The following is a 20,535-nucleotide window of genomic DNA, read 5'->3' as shown; positions in this document are numbered from 1 at the left end:
TTGTCGGGTGTCTCTCGAACTTGAACCAGTTTTTTCGTACCTCATAAAGATTCATTCAGCAATCAGCACTCTCACTGACTCTGGGTATAACAAAGACTTAGAGGCGATAAACACAGAAAACTGAGACTCAAATGATAAAGTGTGTGACCATTAAAGATTATATAGTCATGTTTCATAAGCTTGGAGCTATAGGTACCTGAGTGGGTGACTCAATAGCAATGTTTTTAGCATGGCCACGAAGTTATTTACTTTGATGACGATTACAGAAGTGGGAGAAAATAGTGTTTACAAACATTATAAGACGGTTGTATGTGTTTTTTTCTGGAGAGTTAATAGTTTATTCTCATTGAAACGTTCGTTGGACAGACAAAAGAACACAAATAAATTCTTGAATCAAACATATCATGGAATATAATTGTATACTTTCTCTACAGGTCAAGTATTGGTTTCTTGTCGAAAAATATTTCATTCATGATGTTAATCAATTGGCCACATATTGTTGAAATATTTGTACTATATCACTAAAAGGATTATTATGTTCTTCTTTTAATAAAAAAAACACTGCGAACTTAAAGGAAAAAAGGAAGACTTAGAAACAGAACAGAATTTTCGATATTCCTAGATATGTTCGACATTAGTTCATAATGTTCCAAATACGTTCTACGTCCAATGGATTCATGAATAAAATCTCGAAAAAACCTAAATATAATGGAATATAACTCCATATACAAGATGGGAGGAAACTTTAGTATTTTGTTCAGATTTTTTGAAAGTGTTCTTTCAAGAAATAATTTGTAATGCATCAAGTTTATCAATTTTCTCGGTGAAGAGCTTGATTTTGAAAATGTTTATACCTGCATAAAAAATTATTAAACTAAACTATTTTAGTACTTAGTATTAATCAATTTCACCAAAGGAGTTATGAAAGACCTAGTTATGCCCCTTAATTTCCAAGAATTCAAATAAATTCTTATTTTTTTATTTTTCTTGGTTATTTTTATTTACGAGTCAAGAGGTCAATTATTATCTTACAGTTTGCGCTGAAAACTTTGTTATCATCTTTTGTTTGTAAATTGATGATGTAATTGTTATTAAAAAGAAGCTTTTTGAGTAAGATTTTGCAAATCATACTTACTTGATATGTTGCTTGTATAAAATGAAATTAACTTGTTGAGTGAATACGATGCTAAGCAAAACAAACACCGAGTACAGAATATGGGTCAGTACATATTCAACTTTCATAACTTTTTTTTTATTTTTGTAAATAAATTTATAGTAATGTACCAGCATGTCGCACGTACTTGATTAGAAGGTGGTATAATAGGAAGGTAACCAGAATGCATTGATTGAAAAGTATTTAAAAGTTTATAATTTATGCATTAGGACGTTCGTTATTTAAATTTTTTTTCGAGAATCAAGTTCCTAAGTGAAAACTGTTTCTAAATAATAAAAAAAATCCCCTAATTTTTTTAGATTTTTATTTTGACACTAGATGGTGCCCCAAGAGGGTTAAAGTTTTTTCTCCTTTGGAATAGATATATGTTGACTTATGAGGCCATAATAAAGTTAAATTTTTTGATGAGGTTCTTGTCTACATTGAACACCGTTTTCAAAAAGGTATAAGCCATTGTTTTAGGACTTGGGGTTTAGTCAGGACATGCAGGACATGTCAGGACAACCTGTCATTTTACTTCATGGAATTATTCCAGCAGAGTTTAGATCAGGTTTTCCAGCTCCTCCTTTTTAAGTAGAGCAAATGAGAGAAAAGTGTCAAGCAGCAGCTGATTTATTTTATTTAGACAAAAATATGAAAAGAAAAATATAAAAAAAATGGGAATTTCTTTTGATCTTCTTGATAAGAAGAAAAAAATTAATCTTCTTGATATGAAGAAAAAAATTAAAAATTTGTACAAAAATGCCAATCAATTATAATTTATTTGAATGAAAAATCGTTACAAATTTTTTTTTTTTAATTTGAAATTTTAGAACTTTTAGGCAACAGTCAACGCTGTAAAACATGAAGCTGTACTTTTCTGATCTTTTTTATTCTGACAGTTTTTACGTATTTGTGTATTTTTCTTAACTAAACAGACCTATTGTTTATGCACTAACTCTTCATAAGATTTTGTATTCCAGACTTGTCGTTTTTCTCTCGGAGCTTTAGTAGAGTAAAATTAAGCATAAAATTGGTAAAATCTCGGAATCCAGGGAAAGTCGATGAATCTGTAAAACTAGTATACGGCTGCATTATGAAAAGGTCAAATAAGAAAGTTAAAAAAAAATTCACCGCTCTCGATTACAAAAATTTTTAAGGACCGTTTGCTGTCATTCCGTATGAAAGCGTTCAATCGGAATTGCTGTCTCATTTTAGATTTTGCTCAAACTTTGTAGGGATATTCTCTAGGACTGAAAGGATTTGCTTCCATGATGATTTAATTTTAAGTTGCGTGGTTCCCCCGCTACCCGCATTCGAACTTTTGCAAAACGTCATTTTCATGTTACTATAGTTTTGCGTCTATTGAAGATATCTTTTTGTTTGAAACGGCATTTTAAAGCTTAAGAATAGAAATTTTTGAATAAATATTAACAAATTACGTATTAATTATTCCTGAATTAAAAACAATTTTTGAAAAACTGGTAATTTTGCTGATTTTGCATGTCATTGCTCATGACATTTCTTTCAATTGAGAGTTTTTAATTCGTCGCGAAAGAAGTTTGAATTTGTCACCGTTCACCACCAAAATCAAAAAAAAACTAGTTTTATTATTTTTTAGAAAAAATAAAAAAAAAAAAAATAGAACGCATACACCACAGTGACCTTATTTATTTAGAAATTAAAAAAAAGTTAATCCACTGGTATGGTCACTGCCCCTCAAATGTTATTTATTTGACTTACTTTATAGAATGTAGTCCATATAAAATTTCTGTTAGAAGCTTAAGTTGATTTGTTTTATTTCACCTTAAAAACCATAAAATACAATTTTTTTTTCAAGTGTAAAAGTTATTGATTTTTTTTGGTTTGCCATATGAGCACCTAAAAAAGCTACATGCATAGTACCTATAAATCTATCCAAACTTTTTTCAAAAGTAACAACAACTGAGGTTGGGCTAACGAAAAAATTGAGCTAACCTTCCCAGCTAACAATGTTGGTGGTATAAAGCTTTACAGACGCAACAGTTACATCTGTAAAGCTTTTTAGAAGCAAAATTGTTAGTCGGGTTGGGCAATGGAACCAGATAGGTTTAAAAAAAATTCCATTTCACTTTACATAGCCAAATTTGTGTGACCAGGACGTGCATATTATTTATTTTAACAATATTGTAAGATTCGCTCAGAAGGTTTTTTTGATTTTGACTTCCTTCTAGGTCATCTGTCCCACTTATGCAACTGCTGTGCTCAAATAAATCTTTAGTATTGCTTCATTGGTATAGAATAAACACACTTCATTATCATAATTTTTCAATTTATTTCTATTAATTCATTTTAAATAATCAAATAATTTTTTACATGTATTAAGTCAAAATTTTAAATTTACATATCTGTGTATAATCTCAAATTCGTCCTCAAGTATATATATCTATATCTGTTTTAATGTTCCAGCACAACTGATTACACATAATAATTCAGGACTTTTAAATAATTCATATTTTGTTTATCTACATTTTTTTTTAATTTTTTGTTCAACTTATTTTTATCTACTAGCGTAAAGCTACTTACTAGTTGAATAAAGTTTTTTTTTGTTTTTGTAGAAGTTTAATTGTTTCATCATATACATAGGTGCAATGCTCATATAAACGTTTACATTTTAATGTTCAATTTAATACTTTATAGATGCTAGTTAAAAGTCTTAAATAAATTCCATAAATATTATTTTCTCGAAATGCAGATTTTGTTTAGTTTTACACTTAATACTTTGTTCTATATTAATATATGTTTTTTTTTTATTTTAATTTATTTATTCCGTCATTTGTTTTTATTTTTTCATAAGTTTCAGATTGGATAGGTTGCGTAAGTCAGTTTTTAGTTTAAGTTAAAAACTTTAAGGAGTTTTTGTTTGTATGTGAATTTTTATATTCTGTTATTTAAGCCTTTGCTTGGGAGGGAATGACAATAATGTCATTTTTTCTGTTTATATTAAGTAAAAAAATCTGATAAAGACAAAATCATTTTGTTTAAAAGAAACCGTGATCATAGTTTTATTATAATTCTTACATACTTTTCATTAAAGACAGGTAGATAGGTTATTGTATAATTTGTTTATTAGGAATTTCATCCTAGAAAGGAAAGAGATTTTCCCATAAAATTTTCAGATCATAGTTACTTTCTTTGGTCGAAAATATTGTTTATTTATTTTAGTTTTTTTTTTTTTTTGATTGGAGGAATTTCTAGTTTAATTACTTACATATTTTTTAAATTGCAATTAACAATGAAAGCCATACACCTACATTTATAATATCTTACATCGTTTTTTTAATAAGAAAAAAATAATATGAATATTAGCTATACATAATATGAAATCCCAAAATGAGTTATTCTGGTTCGATTTGTTTCTTCCCAAACTGTTCAAGAAAAAGCCAAGTAATTGACACATTATTATTATAAGTTAAAAAAGGTATTTTTGTTAATTATTCTTAATGTTTTAGGCAATTGTGGAAGAAAAATTAAAGACAATTTGGGACACAAGTTAGTTCTTTTGAAGAGAAACAACATTTTCAATTCAAGGTTTGATCATGGGAGCATTTTATAAATTATTGAATTAAAGAAAAACATAACAGCTTAGAAGAATGAAATTAAATTTCACTTGAAATACTTAAAAAGGATAACGAAAAAGAAAAATACCAATCATAGTTTTTTTTTGTAATACCTACCGGTATTAAAACACAAAAAAACGATTTCAATAGTTTTTATGATCAAACCTTTTTATACAGTATCTGTACTTACAATTCTCTTTATATATTTTATTTTTATAATCTATACCTACGTTACATTTCTATAACACTACCTAATATCGTTCAGTTGTTTTTTTACCTACTAATACACCAATTGTGTGATTTCTCTAAAAGTATCTAAATAAATAAGTTCAATTTATTATCAATAATTTTTAATCATTTTGGTTTTTATGTACCAAGATCCAGCTCGGTTGATGTGTTCTTATTTAAAATTAGATTAATCTCTTGCATTGTTTTTCATTTTTCTTTTGTTTAAATAAGTTAGGTATTAGTTAATTTAGGAGATTTCAATTGTTTAATCTAAGAGATATGTGTGTTATTATTTTTTAAATTTAGAGTTTTGTCTTTAGGTGGTATCTTATTATTAATACTTGTCTGTTTTTTTTATTAAAAAATATTACCAAAAAAGGGTCTAACTGCTTCTACTCAAAATGCGGTGTAATTTTTTTGTATACTTGCAGCATTTTTCAGTAACCTCATTTGAACAGCAGTATTACGACAGTACAATGCGGCCGGCGCTGTACCGAGCACCAAATAAAGAAGTTTTTTTTTTAAGTGTGAACCATTTCCTTCGCAGTTAAATTTAAAAAATTAATGTTTGAAAATTAAAAAAAAATAAATAAGAAACTATTAATAACGGGCTTTTTTAATTAAAGAATTAAAAGGGACTCAGAATCCTTGGGATTAATAGATGAAAATTAAAGATTGCAAAACACAGCAGAATATGAGAATAAATGAAAATGAAACAATACTTGTATCTCGTCTTCTTCTATTTTTGTTTTTTTAGAAAATTTTTTTAAATTGATAGTTGTGTAATACCTTAAGCTTTAAGTTTTTTTACTTATGTCGTTTTCGATTGGCAGTCCGGAAGCGTCCGGAATCGTGCAGAAGCCTTGTGAAAGTGATTTATTCGCACAAATATGACAGCAGGGAAATTTTCTTCTTGATTTCAAAACTTCTGTTCACTCAAAATCATTAATATTTAAATAATTAATAATAATAATGAGTTAATCCGTAAGATAAATTTAATCAGGATTGTAAAAAATCATTTTTTTAACCCTTTGTCTTTACAAAAATAACCTACATTAAAAAAATCTATAGCAACTTAATATATGTACATATTTTACATAAAAAAGTTTGATTGCAAATTAAAATTATATCCTGAGTTTTCCGAGAAAAGTTTCGAACACAGAATTGCCAAAAATGCAAAAAAAAATGCGAGAAAATATCCGAATTTCCCTATCTATGATGATTTAAGATTATTTTTTAATAAAAAAAAATATCGTATAAAGCTTATAAATTTGTTTAATAAAAATGATCAATGTCGGCAAAAATAAAACAATTTAAAAAACTATTGGTTATGGTACCGACTAAGATTTTGAAATACTAATATTTTTTAATTCTAGTATAAAAAAATTAATTTAGAAAAACAAAATAAATGTATTTTAGACCACATAAATATATTTTACCCAAAAAACAGTGAAATTTTTACTTCAGATTCGTAAAATCTGAAATTACAGGATAAATACAGGTTTAAAAACTAAAGTATCCTGAAAAATACACGATAGATGGGACCCTTTATAATCCTATATATTATGGAAATAGAATAAACCTAGGTTTTATGTAAACGTCTTATCTTCCGTTTACTGACATTTTCCATTGGACAGAATATTGTTTTAGAATTTACTGTTTTGTAAGCTTTGCCAAATGTTTAACGGTCTCCATTCTTCAATAATTTTACCTAAAATTTATTGATTTTCTTACATAAATTAAAGAAACTTTAAAATTAAAATGTGTTTTATTTAAATGTTTAGAGTGTCCTCCCATATAATGTACGAATTGCGAAATTGCTCTTGCAAAAACTTTGTTGTTTTGATATTTTATTAAACTGCAATAGTTATTAAGTAAAAAAAAGAATACAAAAATCAGTGTCATCATATTCTGTCTAATTAACATCATCAATATGTTCTCCATTTCTCACTAATACTTAATTTTATCCCATTTTCTATAAGAAATAAAAAAAATATACTAAATAAACAGAAATACTTTTTTTCAACGCAACGACACGACACGATGCAATGACAAATTGTATTAAACCAACAAATTTATGGCCGGTACAAAGAGGGTTGATAAATTTACTTTACCTATACTAAAATTTTGGTTGTGGTTATATATGAATGTATAAGGTGAAGTGAATTTAATAGACACTTATTTGGATGTTGTAAAATGCAGTCGTGTTCAGGATGTGTGATTTGAATTAAATTAGAATAAGGATACATGACTTTTTCATATTTTAAAATTTTGAATAGTGTGTGACGAGAGAAAAATTTAGCGGAAGTTCTTTGTTTGGGATTGAATAGGCTGAAATTAGGTAAATAAGGTATTTTATAGATTGGTTGCGTGCGTGTTATTCCGACACCAATCGGGGCAATAGACAATATTTTAAACAGACATTTCTGAGTATAAATCAAGGCAATATATCCAAGGTAGATTACTACCTTTTGCTTTAAAAGATAACTTTCAAAAACCTATAAAGAGCAAATTGATGCAAAAAAAGCTTCAACAATTTTTCTTGCGTAAAGTTATACAAACGGACAAAATTAGAAACTCTTCAATAACTAGAATTACAGAAGAGGCAGGAGCAAATATAAAGGACAGATGTAAATCAAACTTTTCTCATCAAATGGACAAGGACATGATAGAGTAAAGTGGTGAGAGTTGTGAACCTAACTATAGACATCCAATAAAAGTCCCTTGATTTGATAGTGTGGGAGGTGTATAGCTCGCAACCTAACCTACAAATTTCTATTTCCGATACCATTCCACACAATGCTTTTCAGTCCTTCATTCTTTTTCGGATTGGTATTGGTATTTGGATTAGCCCGCCAGCATGAACCGCGGAAGGACTTTATGCATACTGTTCTGAAACATCAAAGCATTCCACACACATTATATACAACAGAAATCTATGCACAAACGTATATTCATGTCGTATGTCGTAGATATGAATGTAATCACAAATGAATATGAAATTGCAATGCAATTGGAAATTGAACAGCAACATCAGCAATGACATGTGCATTGTGCATGCATTCATGTCCTTTTATTTTTTACTTGCTCTATAGGGCAAGTATTGGTTTCGTGTAGAAAAAAAAAATCGAGGTTTTAATCAAAACCAACATTACGATGATGGAGAAGATCAAAAAAGTGGTTTTCGTCATGCCGTCCGTCGGTCTGTGCGTGTGTGCGTCTGTGCGTCTGTGCGTCTGTGCGTCCATCTGTACATCGAGCTAGGGCCTAAACGGGTGGATGGATTTGCTTGAAACTTGGTACAGATGATTTTTACGTAATTCCCTAGGTCCGTTTTTTTTATTTTTTTAATATCTCCAATTTAACGCATATCTCCCATATAACGTTTTCGAGGTATTTCAAATTTCTCGAAAACGGCTCTAACGATTTCATTTAAATTTGGTGTGCGCAGTACTCTTATTGATTCCAACAAAACTGCGTTTTTAGTTTTTCTCAAAAAATGCCAAGAGCGGAAATATGGCGTTGCCGTTTTTCAAAAATTGACATGTTTTTTAAGTTCATATATTTCATCAAAGCATAAGTCAATTTTTTCAAAATTTACAGACATCATAGGTATTGAAGTGTAAAATGTAAAAAAAAATTTAAAAAAAAAGTTTTTCAAAAAATTTTTAAAAAATTTAATTTTTTTAACTTTCGATTTTTTTTTTGTTTTTATTTTTTTTTTTCACAAAATCTTAAATTTCCAATAAATATTTAAGATAAAGATGCTTTGAACTACAAGAGCAAGTACGTGCGACCCAGTCGTGCATTTTATTTAATATCAAATGGAGGATTGTCTGTCTGTATTCAATGCAACGAGCATCGCTGCTTTGATAGACGGTCTGGAATTTAAGTAAGACAATATAGTGACTAAACTGTATGAGTTGTTAGTTTAAGTGGGCTATTCTGGGGAAAGGTTATTATACTCATATTTGTTGACAGAACATAAATTATTTTGAATCTGTTTTGTACTTTTGTTCATAGAAAACAAACATAGAAATTCAAAATTCGGCGAAACAAAAATCTAATCCAAATAATTGATCATTCGTATTTTTATTGTATGTACTCTCCCATATAAGATGGTAATTTTGAAAATAAATTTTTTTTGCAGTAATTAACGATACTTATGATTCATAGAACCATTTTATTGAATTTTGAGTTTCTGGTAAACCACTCAACCAATTTCAACAAACTCTTTTGTAAAGAATAATTCTTTTAGAGAACTTAGAAAATTCATTTTTCTTTCAAAAATTACATTTTTTTTTTGAAAATGGATCAGTGATTTTAAATTGTAGGCATGCATTTCAATTATACATTTAGAATTTTGCCCTTCAAACGATAAAGAGATTTATTTGGTTTTTTTGGTTCGATTTTGACTCTAAAAAAACAATACTTTGACAATCGATCAGTCGTTAAACATACATAATGTACATGCTTATTAATTTCACCAAATATTCAAATAATATACCAGGTAATATCTGAAAAAAAAAAAAAAATGTTTAAACAATATTATCAACCAATTCTCAATTCGCAAAAAAAACCTCCTATTCTGCTGCGTTTGCATAGCGATTAATTAAAAAAAAATCGTTCAAATTGAACGATAAAATAAGTTTATTGAATGGTTCAATCCAAAGATCAAAGCTAAAATGTGAAAATAAATAATAAACAATATAAATTTAAAAATTTAAACAAGTAAAATAAAATAAAAAAATCAACAAAATAAATACTTTAATATCAATTTTATTACTTGCCATTTTTCTCTCACTTAACTGATAATAAGAAACACATTAAATAAATTGTATAAAGTACACATCAATTGTTTATTAAAACTAAAATAATTTTTCTAAAAATTAAAACAAAATTAATATTTATTACAGATAAAGAGTAATGTGTTATTATAAAAATAATCCATAAAAAGAAATGCCAACATTTAAACAAAGAAAATTAAAATAATTGATAATAATAAATCGATTTGATTATATTTTTTTGTTATTTGCTTGTGTTTGACTTAAAATTAATTTACTAATTAACTTTATTAATTATTATTTTTTTTATTTTGTTCTTTTTTATCGTTATTACAAGTTAGTTGTAGTTGTTTTTTTTTTAATTTGTTTAATATAAATATTTGGGCAAATAGTAGGTATAATATAATGTAATCGTATTGTATATGATTAATTTGTTTTTAATAAGATTTTTTTTTGTACGAAAACAAATATAATTTTTTTTTACTTAATATAATGTATACCTATTGTTTGTTCCATTTTGTTGTTAATTTTTTTTTTCTCTTTATGAGTGCAAATTTATATCTATTCTTTATATAGTGTGCATTGTTTGATAGTAGTTTTTGGTTTTGTTTTATTTAATGGACTTTTGTTGCAAATTAATTGAATGATAGTTTTGAATAATTGTGAAATAGAAGTGATTTACATACATATAATTTGTCACAATAAAGGAGAGAATAATTGAAATCATGCAACAAAAAATTGGCAAAATAGGGTCACAAGCATACATATATATATTGAACCATTGTATCGAATTATTCCATGCACAGTATTTTGAAACTAAAATTTGTTCGATGAAATTTTTCAATTCAAATTCAATTGAATATTTGCAATAAAGCATAGCAATTTTCTTTCTTTTTTATTTTGAGAGGTAGTATGCATATCTTCTGCTTATAAGACCATTTATTATTTACTGAAACATGATTTTATCAGTAGTTTCTATCCTTCTGTACAAAAGGTGAGTTTTGTGTCTAAAGCAGATGTAATTGAAAATATTGTGGTATAACCTCTGAAATTTAAAAGGAATATTTGCTTAAATTTTGTTAATTTAGTTTAATTCCAGTTTTCGAAACGCATTTGGTTTTTTTTTATTTAACTAATGTTTGCTTTATTCTCGAATAGTCAATTGATAGTCAATTTAGCCAAAATCATTTCAAAGAAAGTAGAAAATAGCTCTTATATTCAATCCTCAAAATGGGCCAAGGCTTGCTTATTTACGACCTACACTATTACACATTGTTATTGAAAATGTTTTGGCCTATCTGAAATATAAACAATCAAGCTTCAAAAATAAATATTTATGTTAAATTAAAATTTCTCCAAAAAGAAAGAAGATTGCATTAAATTTTTGGACCCCAATTTGCCTATCAAACTTCCATATCGTCGGTCTCATAAGGAAACCTCGTAACTCCCAATATCAAAATTTTACAGGAGAGACGAAAGAGTAAACAAACAGCATAGTAGTTGGGATGAAACGCGCTGTGCAAAATTTGAATTTAAGTCTATTTAGAGTTTTCGGAACTACCCCAAATTTTCTGGGTTGCTCCGCTGACATATTTTCTAAAGGATGGCATTCAGGTTACGAGGTTTCCTTATGAGACCGACGTTATACACATATCAAACACTTCCAGAAAACAAGTCCATTCATTATATCCACCCAATCAACCCCCATTTCAAATATTTTATACATTTTCTGGATCTGGCAACTTACGTTCACAACAATGGCATACAAGCGAACTCAAACGATTGCCCAGAGCTGACCAGAAATTCATTGTTGAAGACACATTACAATTGGAAGCTTGCAATTGCTGTTGCTGATAGTCGTCTTGTTGAATAGGTGGTGGTTGATGCTGTTGTTGTTGTTGATTGGATGATGGTAGCAAGTGTTGTTGCAGCATTGTAAAAGCACCATTATTCGATGATGAGTATGTGTCTGAGCTCCGGTGTCAAATCTTAGGCGGATCGCGTGATCCGCTTGGAATACTCAAGTCTATGCTGTGTTCCCCAACATTACCTGATCCGATGCTACCGCTATACATCAGCTGAACATCGCCAAGGTTGGGAGTTATGACGCGTGGAAGTGCGGTGGATGTAATGATGATTGATTCGCTGGCATCGACGCTACCTATGCGGATAGGTGGCGGTGCCATTTCCCCACTTATTGTATTGTTGCTATTATTGTCTTCGTTGAGCAGATCATGTCCCCGGTTGCTATTGTCTTCATTGCGTGATGACTTGCGACTGTCACCACCAGAACTACTACTGTACCGGTTTCTCGTTGGTACGTCAAGACTGTAAGCACGGTTCCTGCCAGCGCTGATCAACTCATGTTGCTTGTGTTTAAAACTGGGAGAGAGGTTATTAGAAATCGTACAACAAATACCGGCACCTGGCTTAGACAAATCACTGGCATTATTGTTGCGCACGGAACATGGACTGCTGCGGGTACTGCCAAAGCGTTTGTTGCCCTTGTCAAAACTGAAGGAGAAATAATCAGAAATTTGTTTAAAACGCGCCTTCCATGACTTATTTCCGCCAGCGTTAAGTCCATTGGATTGTGAGTAATTTCCATTTGAGTTGAGGTTTCTGTTATTGACGGGGCTGTCAATTGACGGTGCAGTAGATGTCAATGAAGAAGTGACATTGGTGGCGCTTAGGAGCGCAGTAGACGATGTAACATTTATGTGTGGGCCTTGTGGAGTATTCATATTCAAAACATCAACATCGGATAGCTCTCCGCTACCTTCAGATATCTTTGGTCTCTCGATGCAACTACTTAGATGGTGAGATGTGGAATCGGAAGTGTCTACGCTACCTCGATTCTGTCGGTTGTAAAAAACATTACTATCAGAGATGACTTGCTGCAGGCCATCCGAGAGGCGGCGATTGTTGCAGCTGTATTGGTCCAGACTTACGGCTCGATTGGAACTGAAGTGACAACGATTCGTATGATAACCATGAATGTTACCGTATGAATTACGGATGCGATTACCCCCAGTACTGCACATTTCTCCGATCATCGATGGACGTTTCTCTCGGGATGATTTCCTGGAATTGGAGTGTGATGACTTCGATCGGTTGCTGCTACCTTCTGTGTCCACTTTGAATTTAGAGGTCTTCTCTGCCACCTGCAAGAAAATAAAAAAAAAAAAAAAAAAAATTGTGGGATGAGTTGTCTGTCTAAAAATTAATATATGAATAGCAATATTTAAATAATAAACAACAACAAAAACGCCGCCAAATGTATGGTCTATTCTATTTGCATTTAATAATATGGCTGGATATGAAAAGGCATATTTTCAGAATCAAGGGATTTTAAATGAAACTGAACTACTGATATCTAGCATGGCAAAAGATACTCTTATTCTTATGGCATAAGACGCACATTGAACAAAACAAAAAACTAATCACCTGGTTTGAGTTTATCTGCCATTGGGAGTGGAGGAAGCAGAATTGCAATTTGAAAAAATTAAAAAAAAATATAATTAATTTAAACAAAAATAAAACTATAACAACGAAATATTTTATGTAATTAAAATTTAAAAAAATATCCAACAAAATTCAAAATAGACGATGAAGTCAATTTGACTCCAGGCACTCCCTAAGCCAACAATAATAATATAGTAGAGCAAGTACATAGTATAAAAATGAATAATCGCTGGGTCGCTTTTAAGATTATTGGATGAGATATATTGGACCAGATCTACCTAGGTTTCAATATACCTTGCAAAACATTGTAAAATTGAAAAAAGAAAAAGATACATACTTACCGATGTAAAACTAAAAGCGTACCAACAAATTAACTTAAAAAAAAATAGTCTTATGGGTGTACTTAAGTATCAAACATCAATACTAGAATTTGTAAGTATTGTACAAAAAGTAATTTTTGACAAGCAAATAAAGTGTAGTCATAGTCACATCAAGCCTATTTATCAGCTGTTTTAAACGGTTGTATTCTTAGTTCACCTTTGAGTTATTAACCAAACCGACACAGATTTTTTTCTGAGTGGTTCATCCGAATTTCAACATTATTTATTCAAAAGTTCAACCGTAGTTAAACCAAAAGATTGGTTTGAAATAAAATTTGTCTTTATTCATTAATTTTTCTTAAGTCTTAAGACCTTTAAAGCAAAAAAAAAATAAGAAAAACATTTATTTTAAAATAAAAAATAGAGCTTTCTCAAATTGCGTAAACAGTTTGGAAAAAGAATAGTTCGCAGTGATGTAATTCGACATAAAAAGTACTCAAAAACAGTTTTTTTTGGGCTTTTTATTTTAAAAAACGTGACTTGCCGGATTTATTTTGATTTTGGATTTGGAAATAATACACGAAAACTCTTTGAAAAAGTATGATCAGATGCATAGGAAATTTATTTATACATTATATTTTTTACATACATTTATGTTCATTGTACATACTTCTATATTACACAAATTGAAATTTAAGTTAGGCAAGTAGGTGAATTTTATGGATTCAAATATACAATATCTCCAAGGCTTGTTCACTTAAAATATTATATTCTAAGAATATTTGATTAGCAAGTGGGTTTATTGCAGTATTATAGGTATATGAAAGGAATTGGTACAAAAAGTATGTGAAGTTTCCGTGGGCATTGAACTTTTTTAATTTTTTAGTAACACTCCTTATGTATATCTTTATATACCTATATACAGGGTATCCCACAGTCACCGCCCCAAACGAAAACCATGGATTCCTGAGGTCATTTTACGTCGAAAAACTTAAGAGATGATTTTCTCGTTTTCGTCCCGTTTTCGAGTTACCACATCTGGCTTTATCTTTGCCAAACTACGTTTGATTTGAAAGATTTTTTTTACAACCAATCAAGAATTTATTACAGTTTTAGTTTGTCTCAAAACTTTTTTTCTGCGGACAACCGTTTCTCCACAATTTTGCATCAAACACAATTTTCTTCGTTTTTTAAGTTGTTTAATATCATTTAAGTCAAAAAAACACATTGATGAGTATTATTTTTTTGTGCTTTTTATTAAAGCCCAGTTTTTTTTTCATAAAAAAATAAGTTTTATTTCATAAAAAAGGCTACTGCAAGTAATTAAAAAAATAAACAAACTGAGTGAATAAAAAAAAAATAATCTAAAAATAAAAAAAATAACTTAAATGAATTAAGAAAAGAACAAATAGATAGATAAAGCTCAGAAAAAGATTTAATTCATTTAAATTAATTTTGTATTTAAAAATTATTTTTTTTTTATTCACTCAGTTTGTTTATTTTTTTTAAATTACTTTCAGTAGCCTTTTTTATGAAATAAAACTTATTTTTTTTTATGAAAATAAAACTGGGCTTTAATAAAAAGCACAAAAAATTATTACTCATTAATGTGTTTTTTTGACTTAAATGATATTAAACAACTTAAAAAACGAATAAAAAGCACAAAAAAACTAATACTCATTAACGTGTTTTTTTTGACTAAAATGATATTAAAGTGTAAAAAACAACTTAAAAAACGAAGAAAATTGTGTTTGATGCAAAATTGTGGAGAAACGGTTGTCCGCAGAAAAAAAAGGTTTTGAGACAAACTAAAACTGTAATAAATTCTTGATTGGTTGTAAAAAAAATCTTTCAAATCAAACGTAGTTTGGCAAAGATAAAGCCAGATAAGGGAAAAGAGAACAAAAATCATAAAAACCGTGGTAACTCGAAAACGGGACGAAAACGAGAAAATCATCTCTTGTTTTTCGACTTAAAATGACCTCAGGAATCCATAGTTTTCGTTTGGGGCGGTGACTGTGAGACACCCTGTGTGTATATGTATGCATGTTTTTTTTTCTAGCAGACGCCCTCTTGAAAGTATCGTTGTTATGTTCGCGGTTTATTTTCTTACTTAGTTTTGGGATGCATTACACTTACTTACAAAAACACAAACATTTATATAGTAACAAGTAGGAAGGTGGGTTTTTTGTTTTGCACCTGAGGCACATACACGTAAATTGAGTCTGATGTAACTAATAGTACAAGAAGAAAGAGTTTTGAAGAAGATATTTATTTCAGTTTCCTTATTTCTATAGAAAACAATTTTTTTCTGACTTCTTTCAGTAAAAAAAAAATAAGATAGAAATCTATGATAGAAATATCTTTAAGAAAAACAACGTAAATCATGAACTCATTTTAGATGCAGTTCACGTTATCTTCCTAGAGTAAGAAATTCAAGAGAATTCTTATTTCCTCCGGAATCCAGAACTTCGGATATGTGTTGTTTAGCTTCAGCGATATGCTTTATTTTATGCATCTATAGTCAAAAGCTCAAGATATCAAACGGTTTTTTTGTATGGTTTAGGGAGTAAGTAGCTATTATGTTACCTATACCGTTGATAAATGATTTCTTTATATAGAAAATGGATTATTCTTCGTGTGCATAACATAGGTCACGTATTTGAATTTTTTAGGTTTTACATTATTTTGAAAAATTCAAAAAAGTATAACCACGTTTTCTTAAGTTTTTTTTTTAGAATTTATATATATCTGATAGATATTGTAAATCTTTGGGTCGGAAAAAATATATACATTATATATCTCAGGATATGGAAAATAATGGCAGTTCAGATGACAGTATTTCCGTCACTGAACATAGAACTGTTACCTTATAATATCAGCCCGTGCGTTTAATCTGGTAGTTCTGATTTTTGTCAGAGATGTTTTTGGTGATGACCTAATAAAAGGCATAAGTTTTCGAAGAAATTTTTAGAACATGTTGATCAGAGATGTTTGACTTGTTGTAACTCTTAAAATAAATGATAATCATTGGTCTGAGGGAATTAGATAGACAAATTAGAATCTTCAAAGTCACTGAAAGAGGTGCAAGTGTTTATGTGTGTCACTGAGTTACCGCATTTGTGAGAAGGAATTTGGCACAAGGAACGGATTAGCAATAACAGTTAGAAATAAAGTGAATTATCATACGACTGACTGACAAGCAGCGAATTTTAACGACGCAGTGTGGTATTTTGGTCTAAAACCTGGCCAAAAATATTTGGGCACATTTTCCACATCAAATAGGTACCAAATGACAAAAAAGGTATTCGGAAAAACTTACAGTAAAATCCACTTAAGTGCTTACCCACTTACCTCACGATTAGCCGGGGAAAAAAAAAAAATATTAAAAATCCTAAAATGCTTGTACAATCCTGTGCTGTAACTTTTCTTAAAGTTAGTAATTTATTCTTTATTTTATTTTTTTTAGTTTTTGAGAAATTAAGTTTTAAAGATGAAATTTAGAAAAAAAATGTTTTGTATAAAATTTTGCAATATTATGGACATATTTATACCATTATTTAATGACCTGGTAGTTTTTAGTCAAATACTTAAGACTTTATTCTAATAAATATTAAAGTTCCTAAGAATAAAAAAAAAATCATGTGTGCAATTAAGTGAAACCTTAAAAAATCATTTTTCTTACAAAAAAAAAATCGAAAAAGTGTACCTTTTTTAATTCTGTCACCTTTAAATCAACCCACTTATAATAAATTTTATATCACCCGAAAGCTTATTGTTTCAGCTCAAAATATTTATATCGACCATGTCTACACAACATCTACAAAAAGAGGTAGAATTTTTTGAACCCAATGAATTTTTTCATCAAAAAAGTACAAAAATCAATCTTTTTTCTCTCATTACCTAAATCTATTTTTTTAAATGACAACCTATGATAAATTGTATATGATCTGAAAACTTATTTCACTTTTTATATGACGTATCAATCATATTTCTACCATGCCTACAAAAAAAGTAAGAATTTTGTAAAGCCAACTATGTCGAAATTTGAAACTGAGATTACGGTACTTCCTACACTGGTGGCTGGTCATTGGCAACAGATCTCCACAGGTGTTTTGAGGTATTTTTCAATTTTAGATTGTGTAACTTGTAGAGCACGTACCGTTATGTGTGATATACCAAATAAAAGGGTATGTTGTATGTGCACAAAAGATATAAAGATAATAAAGATATAACGTGTGTAAAAAAAGAACATCTTTGTACCGTTATCTCAGGATTTTCAATATGAAAATAATTGAAATTTTGTACAATTATAGTTTATTTAATTACCTATCTACAATACAAATTTCATTCATCTATCTATTAAAACAAAAAAGTTATAACAATTTGAATGTTCGTGTCGCGTTTTCATTTCAGTCAGTCTGTCAGTCTGTCAGTCTGTCAGTCTGTCAGTCTGTCAGTCTGTCAGTCTGTCAGTCTGTCAGTCTGTCAGTCTGTCAGTCTGTCAGTCTGTCAGTCTGTCAGTCTGTCAGTCTGTCAGTCTGTCAGTCTGTCAGTCTGTCAGTCTGTCAGTCTGTCAGTCTGTCAGTCTGTCAGTCTGTCAGTCTGTCAGTCTGTCAGTCTGTCAGTCTGTCAGTCTGTCAGTCTGTCAGTCTGTCAGTCTGTCAGTCTGTCAGTCTGTCAGTCTGTCAGTCTGTCAGTCTGTCAGTCTGTCAGTCTGTCAGTCTGTCAGTCTGTCAGTCTGTCAGTCTGTCAGTCTGTCAGTCTGTCAGTCTGTCAGTCTGTCAGTCTGTCAGTCTGTCAGTCTGTCAGTCTGTCAGTCTGTCAGTCTGTCAGTCTGTCAGTCTGTCAGTCTGTCAGTCTGTCAGTCTGTCAGTCTGTCAGTCTGTCAGTCTGTCAGTCTGTCAGTCTGTCAGTCTGTCAGTCTGTCAGTCTGTCAGTCTGTCAGTCTGTCAGTCTGTCAGTCTGTCAGTCTGTCAGTCTGTCAGTCTGTCAGTCTGTCAGTCTGTCAGTCTGTCAGTCTGTCAGTCTGTCAGTCTGTCAGTCTGTCAGTCTGTCAGTCTGTCCGTCTGTCCGTCTGTCCGTCTGTCCGTCTGTCTGTCTGCAAACGAAGCTACAGCCTAAACGGATGAACCGATTGATGTCAAACTTGGTATTTGGCATTATTTGGCGACTCTACAGAGGTGTTTTTGGAATAAATTTTTTTGGACCAAAAATAACGGTATTTGTCATATACCTATCGATTTTAGTAAAATTGATATTGCTCAAAAACGGCTCCAACGATTTTGTTTAAAAATTCAAATGTAAGTTTAAAGACAAGGTTTATCTTCTAATAAAATTTTTTTTTTGAAAATCATTATTGACGGTACCTGCCATAGAACCGTTTTTTTCAAATCCGATTATCTCCGAAAGTGCTTAAAAATCAAATTTTCGAAAACGGGACATTGAATTTTTTTGAAATTTTGTTTTTAGATGTTGATTAGTGATTTCTACAAAATGGCGTACCAATTTTATTTTAAAACTTTTTTTCCAAAAAATTATTTATAAAAAATTAGTTTTTTTTTTTTGTTGTACCTATATAGTAGGTACCTACATTTTCAAAATTTCTATATAAAAAGTCTTAAAAAATTAAGCAACTTGAACCTTAGAGTTCAAGTTGCTTAATTTTCGTGCAAGTTCGTGCGACCCAGTCGTGCATTTTATTTAAAAATGCAACTCAAACTATAAGTTATATAACTAAAAACAATGTTGGTAGGTATTATGAATTTGAACTACAAACCATACGGCATTGATTTAGTCTTTTCTCCACGTTTTTTTGTTCTAAAAACACAAACATGTAAAAAAAACGTTGAATTATATTTTTGAAAATAAAATGCACCACTGCACCTTCCCCTGCTCGAGATAGAGTCTTTTGTCCATACAAAGAAATAATACGCTCATTGAGATCTTCATCTGATTTATGTTAGCCCATTGAAATGTTACAAAATTTTGACCGAACCTTGCATTTTGGGTAGGACAATTTTTTTTTGTTTTGGTGTGTAGGGGAGGTTAAAAGCCCCCCCATTTGGCCGCCATCTTGGAAAAAGTGGTTTAAACTGTTTTTTAACAATATCTTGCGAACCGTTTGTCCCACAAAAATTGTCAATATCGTTTTTGTAGATAATTTATTTCTCTACAATTTTAATCAAGGTACTTTTTTCTGTCAAATTGAAAATAGGAAAGTTATACTTGAAAATAGATGTACATTTTCAAGAAAAAATACTTTGAAGGGCCACAACTTTTTTTCTACAACTTTTATTGAAAAAATACTCATGACAGTTTTTAAAGATAATGCAGATTTCGTTTATATAAAGGTGCTGCAATTGTTTTACAAAAAAAGGTAACCATTTATTTTCGTACTTTTATAACATATATTTTAATTTTTTACTTCAATATGACTGATTTCAAAGGAATATGCAAGCGAGTTCAAAACAAGAAGAAAATCGTATAGTAAAGGGCCTTCCGTTTAGCCAGGAGGAGTAATTTTCAAAAAAATTACTTTAAAAAAAAAAAATATAAATCAACGGTTACACCTACTTTTTGCAGAGCAACAAAAATTCTTTTATTCTATTATTAATTAAACCTGTTTTATAAAATAGGTTTTGAAAAAATAATTTTCAAAATCAAGACTTTGAAAAAATTTATAAAAAAAAATTTCGAACTAATTTTGTTCAAAATGGTATGTAATTAAGTACTAATCTAGTTTTCAAAATTCAATGCTGATATGTGTTTTCAAACAAAAACAAAAAACCGAATGCAAAAGAGTCTTGTCATTATTTCTATTAATTAAAAAAAAAACCAAGAAACCCCATTTTTTCTTTGTTTTTGCGTGACTGAATATTCAAATGGAAGAAATAATTTTCTTGAAACTTTAGGATCAGAAAACATGATCTAAAAGTCTTTTTCATTATTATCAACTGCTTGCTTACATATTTTTTGTTGTTTTC

General features: G+C 29.8%; 1 protein-coding gene across 10 annotated transcripts in view; it reads right to left on the bottom strand.

The window, feature by feature from the left end:
* Positions 1-9,935: 9,935 nt before the first annotated feature.
* LOC129917985 (high affinity cGMP-specific 3',5'-cyclic phosphodiesterase 9A) overlaps positions 9,936-20,535 on the bottom strand; it is a 278,734-nt gene continuing 268,134 nt past the window's right edge. For 6 of the 10 annotated variants that reach the window (XM_055998259.1, XM_055998260.1, XM_055998261.1 and 3 more), the window contains one exon: positions 9,938-12,928. In XM_055998259.1, coding sequence (XP_055854234.1) covers positions 11,747-12,928 — 1,182 coding nt within the window. In that variant the 3' untranslated portion in view covers positions 9,938-11,746. Of the gene's footprint in view, positions 12,929-20,535 lie in introns of all 10 variants that reach the window. The other 4 variants (XR_008772908.1, XM_055998266.1, XM_055998268.1 and 1 more) reach the window with 4 other exon arrangements.

The sequence above is a fragment of the Episyrphus balteatus genome, chromosome 4 (genome assembly GCF_945859705.1).
Source record: "Episyrphus balteatus chromosome 4, idEpiBalt1.1, whole genome shotgun sequence".
Classification (NCBI taxonomy): domain Eukaryota; kingdom Metazoa; phylum Arthropoda; class Insecta; order Diptera; family Syrphidae; genus Episyrphus; species Episyrphus balteatus.
Note: the sequence above shows the minus strand (reverse complement) of the source record. Positions and strands in the feature narration are given on the sequence as shown.